The sequence below is a fragment of the Anabrus simplex genome, chromosome 1 (assembly GCF_040414725.1).
Source record: "Anabrus simplex isolate iqAnaSimp1 chromosome 1, ASM4041472v1, whole genome shotgun sequence".
Taxonomy (NCBI): Eukaryota; Metazoa; Arthropoda; class Insecta; order Orthoptera; family Tettigoniidae; genus Anabrus; species Anabrus simplex.
The window spans coordinates 152,976,144-152,982,143 of NC_090265.1; the positions used below are offsets into that span (position 1 = coordinate 152,976,144).

Below are 6,000 nucleotides of genomic sequence, written 5' to 3' on the forward strand. Positions count from 1 at the left end.
TCAACTTCAACTACGGTTGTTTTATCAAGAGTTCCCCCGATAACTATACGTTAAGAAAATCTTGCATATCTCTAAATTATCTTCAAGATTAATAAAATGTACACGTCTCCAACATAAAGAAGAACCTTATCGCCGATTTTACTTCGTCACTTGGACACTGACTTGTTGTATTTTTACCCAACATGAATGAACATTTTATTTTATCATCATAACTATCATATGTGTTTTAATTTTTGTGCCATTTTGTCATATCTTTTAGCTATTGTATCATCATACTATCAATGTGTTTTAATTGTCTTGTCATTTTGTCAAAAAAAATTTAGCTGAAGATGTTCCATAATCGGAACGAAACATGTCCTAGAGATTAAGCTGGTTTATATCATGTAATTAATAAAACTATTATATAGAAATTGATAAGTATTGGAAGATAGGAACCTACTTATAACTTAACCTTAGTAAGGTATACATTAGCCAACATGCCAGTCCATTGACACTCATAGCGAGGAACACCAAAGAAATATTCGTCTCAACCAGCCAGACAAATCAGCAATAGCAGAGGATGCCCTATCGTCGGGTCATATTATTGTGTTCCAAGATATTCAAGCTCTTACCCACACTAGACACTACAGGTCCAGTATTATAGAAAGGTGTGGAAATACGTAGAAAACCTAATAATTTCAACAGAGACACTGTCTATCAGTTAAGTAATACATGGTTGCCAGGCATTAAAGATTTACATAGGTAGTTAGTTCTCTTCCCTGTCCTTTCACTCTCGTTATTTCGTTTCGGTGTTTTCTAAATTTGAATGTTTCTCATCACCAGATGTTTCATTCCAGGCTTGTGTCAGGGTCATGCTTTCATTATGTGTACACCAGTTATCCCCCAACCTCCCAGACTGATTCTGATGGCGCCGTCAGCTTCTGCTTCGAATGCTAGTGCTGCACCGCTTACAGTGAGCCATCTGGTAACGAATGAACGTATCACTCACTTCTATTACTAACGTCTAAATTCAAACCTTCATTATTGTAGAAGGCTTCCTCTACTTTTCCTTCCGTTTCCCCTAGCCTATCACAGCGACACTCCTCAGTTAGCTCCACCCTACACAACATTTCACCCGCTCTCCTCACTTCACTTACCTCTCCTTCTGATATTCCCCGCCCACCGCAAGTGCCTTACATATGTACACAGGACTCCGTCAGTTAACGACACGACATAAGGGAGGACGTCAAATACGACACGATTGACTATAAGGTATAAGATTTTCTTCTGAAGATGCGGAGCAAAGTTCTCTGTGAAACGTAAAGAGTTTCACCTTGTTTTCTTGACACGGCATAAGCCCAAAAGCCCATATCATGTCTACAAGTACAGGCTGTGAAAGCATCAATGTTAACATAAACAATATTGTTCATATATACGCATGATTTAAAGTGATTTGGTAGAATCTGAGGATGTTCTTGTAGAACGAAACATGTCATTCTTTGTTTAATACATACATACATACATACATACATACATACATACATACATTTTCATTATAGACTGTTATGCCTTTCAGCGTTCAGTTTGCAAGCCTCTGTGAATTTACTAAACATCGCCACAATCTTCTATTTGCAACTAGTGCTGTGGCCTCATTTAGTTCTATACCTCTTATCTTTAGATTATTAGAAAATGAGTCTAACCATCATCGACTTGGTATCCCTCTACTTCTCTTACCCTCCATAACAGAGTCAATTATTCTCCTAGGTAACCTATCCTCCTCCATTCGCCTCACATTACCCCACTACCGAAGCCGGTTTATGCGTACAGCTTCATCCATCGAGTTCATTCCTAAATTAGCCTTATCTCCTTATTCTGAGTACCCTCCTGCCATTGTTCCCACCTGTTTGTACCAGCAATCATTCTCACTACTTTCATGTCTGTTACTTCTAACTTATGAATAAGCTATCCTGAGTCCACCCAGCTTTCGCTCCCGTAAAGCAAAGTTGGTCTGAAAACAGACCGATGTAAAGATAGTTTCGTCTGAGAGGTGACTTCCTTCTTACAGAATACTGTTGATCACAACTGTGAGCTCACTGCATTAGCTTTACTACACCTTGATTCAATCTCACTATATTACCATCCTGGGAGAACACACAACCTAAATATTTGAAATTATCGACCTGTTCTAGCTTTGTATCACCAATCTGACATTCAGTTCTGTTGAATTTCTTACCTACTGACATCAATTTAGTTTTCGGAAGGCTAATTTTCATACCATACTCATTGCACCTATTTTCAAGTTGCAAGGTATTAGACTGCAGGCTTTCGGCACAATCTGCCATTAAGACCAAGTCGTCAGCATAGGCCAGACTGCTTACTAAATTTCCACCTCCCTGCCTGCTATTTTATACCTTTTAGCAGAAGATCCATGTAAACTACAAACAGCAAATGTGAAAGATTACAGCCTTGTCTAACCCTTGTAAGTACCCTGAACCAAGAACTCATTCTACCATCAATTCTCACTGAAGTCCAATTGTCAACATAAATGCCTTTGATTGATTTTAATAATCTACCTTTAATTCCATACTCCTCCAGTATGGCGAACATCTTTTCCCTCGGTACCCTGTCATATGCTTTCTCTAGATCTACGAAACATAAACACAACTGCCTATTCCTCTCGTAGCATTTTTCAATTACCTGGCGCATACTGAAAATCTGATCCTGACAGCCCCTCCGTGGTCTGAAACCACACTGGTTTTCATCCAACTTCCTCTCAACTAGTGATCGCACCCTACCTTCCAAGATGACAGTGAATACTTTGCCTGGTATACTAATCAGTGAGATACATTGATAGTTGTTGCAATTCTTCCTGTTCCCTTGCTTATAGATAGGTGCAATTATTGCTTTTGTCCAATTTAAAGGTACCTTACCAACACTCCATGGTAATCTTACTACTCTATGAAGCCATTTCATCCCTGCCTTCCCACTATACTTCACCATTTCAGGTCTAATTTCATCTATTCCCTCTGCTTTATGACAATGGAGTTTATTTACCATCCTTTGCACTTCCTCAAGCGTAATTTCACCAACAATATTTTCCTCCTCCCCATGACTTGGCTGTTCGCAACACCACCAGGATAATTTCCTTTTACGTTGAGGAGATGTTCAAAATATCTCTCCAGTGATTCCCTGGGATCTATTATGAGTTCACCTGAATTACTCAAAACACTGTTCTTTTCCTTTTTCCCTCCCTTCCTAAGATTCTTTATTACAGTCCAGAAAGGTTTCCCTGCTACTTGACCTAGCCTTTCCAGGTTATTACCAAAATCTTCCCACGACTTCTTTTTGGATTCAACAACTATTTGTTTCGCTCTCTCTTTCATCTACATACAAATCCCTGTCTGCCTTGGCCCTTGTTTGGAGCCATTTCTGATAAGCCTTCTTTTTGTGTTTACAAGCTGCTCTCACTTCATCATTCCATCAAGACATTTGCCTTTTCCCATCTTTACAAACAGTTGTTCCTAGGCATTCCCTTGCTGTTTCTACTACAGCATCCCTGTATGCCACCCATTCTCTTTATACACTGACTGACAGAGCAAATGCAACACCAAGAAGGAGTGGTCAGAACTTTATGCCAATTGCAGGGTAGACTGACGTCACTGAGGTATGCTCATGATGTGAAATGCGCCACTGTGCTGCGCACGTAGCGAACGATAAATGGGACATGGCGTTGGCGAATGGCCCACTTCGTACCGTGATTTCTCAGCCGACAGTCATTGTAGAACGTGTTGTCGTGTGCCACAGGACACGTGTATAGCTAAGAATGCCAGGCCGCCATCAACGGAGGCATTTCCAGCAGACAGACGACTTTACGAGGGGTATGGTGATCGGGCTGAGAAGGGCAGGTTGGTCGCTTCGTCAAATCGCAGCCGATACCCATAGGGATGTGTCCACGGTGCAGCGCCTGTGGCGAAGATGGTTGGCGCAGGGACATGTGGCACGTGCGAGGGGTCCAGGCGCAGCCCGAGTGACGTCAGCACGCGAGGATCGGCGCATCCGCCGCCAAGCGGTGGCAGCCCCGCACGCCACGTCAACCGCCATTCTTCAGCATGTGCAAGACACCCTGGCTGTTCCAATATCGACCAGAACAATTTCCCGTCGATTGGTTGAAGGAGGCCTGCACTCCCGGCGTCCGCTCAGAAGACTACCATTGACTCCACAGCATAGACGTGCACGCCTGGCATGGTGCCGGGCTAGAGCGACTTGGATGAGGGAATGGCGGAACGTCGTGTTCTCCGATGAGTCACGCTTCTGTTCTGTCAGTGATAGTCACCGCAGACGAGTGTGGCGTCGGCGTGGAGAAAGGTCAAATCCGGCAGTAACTGTGGAGCGCCCTACCGCTAGACAACGCGGCATCATGATTTGGGGTGCTATTGCGTATGATTCCACGTCACCTCTAGTGCGTATTCAAGGCACGTTAAATGCCCACCGCTACGTGCAGCATGTGCTGCGGCCGGTGGCACTCCCGTACCTTCAGGGGCTGCCCAATGCTCTGTTTCAGCAGGATAATGCCCGCCCACACACTGCTCGCATCTTCCAACAGGCTCTACGAGGTGTACAGATGCTTCCGTGGCCAGCGTACTCTCTGGATCTCTCACCAATCGAACACGTGCGGGATCTCATTGGACGCCGTTTGCAAACTCTGCCCCAGCCTCGTACGGACGACCAACTGTGGCAAATGGTTGACAGAGAATGGAGAACCATCCCTCAGGACACCATCCACACTCTTATTGACTCTGTACCTCGACGTGTTTCTGCGTGCATCGCCACTCGCGGTGGTCCTACATCCTACTGAGTCGATGCCGTGCACATTGTGTAACCTACATATCGGTTTGAAATAAACATCAATTATTCATCCGTGCCGTCTCTGTTTTTTCCCCAACTTTCATCCCTTTCGAACCACTCCTCCTTGGTGTTGCATTGTCACTGTCAGTCAGTGTATATCCTGAATCTGCTTAGTGTCTACTGTTCAAAACTTCTCACTAATCATATCCATGTACTTCTGTCTAATTTCCTTGTCTGGAGATTTTCTACCCTTATTTGTTTACAGACAGATTTCACTTTCTCTACTCCAGGCCTAGAGATACTTAGTTCACTACAGATCAGATAGTGGTTTGTATCATCGAAAAATCCTCAGAAAACTTGTACATTCTTAACTGATTTGCTTAATCGGTTAAGATATAGTCTATTATGGATCTGGTACCCCTAGCCTCCCATGTGTAGCAGTGAATAGCCTTATGCTTGAAGAATGTATTCGTAACTGCTAAACCCATACTAGCACAGAAGTCCAGCAAACGCTTCCCATTCCCATTAGCTTCCATATTTTCCCCACATTTACCAATCACCCTTTCGTATCCTTCAGTTCTATTTCCAACTCTCGCATTGAAATCGTCCATTAGCACTATTCTACCTTTGCTGTTGACCCTGACCACGATGTCACTTAATGCTTCATAAAACTTGTGCAACTTCATCCTCATCTGCACCCTCACATGGTGAATACACTGAGACAGTTCTCGTCCTAATTCCTGCAATTGCCAAATCTACCCACATCATTCACTTGTTTACGTGCCTAACAAAAACTATGTTGCGTGCAATGGTATTCCTATACAGTCATTGAAAAATGGCCAGGTTAATCACACTTTATGTTCAAACTATTAAAGTAAGATATTTTTATACTTACGGTATTAAAATGAGAATACAGCATTGAAGAAGAATACTGACAAAGAATATTGTTGAGGGAAATGTTTCAATTGTTGAGTTGTAAACTTGACTGTACATTGGAGACGAAAGAAGAGCAGCTCCTGATTCAATTGATGTGAACATTGAGAGCACCTTTCCTGAAATGCAAAACATAGATTGTGTATGAATTGATTAATTACCTGTAATAGTTTGGACACATGAATATCATTTTGAGAAAACAGCAATGCCAAAATGAGGCATACTAGGCAGGATGAGGAGGTG

The 6,000-nt window shown here is 42.8% G+C and overlaps 1 protein-coding gene across 3 annotated transcripts in view; it reads right to left on the reverse strand.

The window, feature by feature from the left end:
* LOC136863216 (probable peptidoglycan muropeptide transporter SLC46) overlaps window positions 1-6,000 on the reverse strand; it is a 237,776-nt gene that overhangs the window by 22,948 nt on the left and 208,828 nt on the right. For all 3 annotated transcript variants that reach the window (XM_067139588.2, XM_068230478.1, XM_068230479.1), the window contains one exon: window positions 5,720-5,876. In XM_067139588.2, coding sequence (XP_066995689.2) covers window positions 5,720-5,876 — 157 coding nt within the window. The remainder of the gene's footprint in view (window positions 1-5,719; window positions 5,877-6,000) is intronic.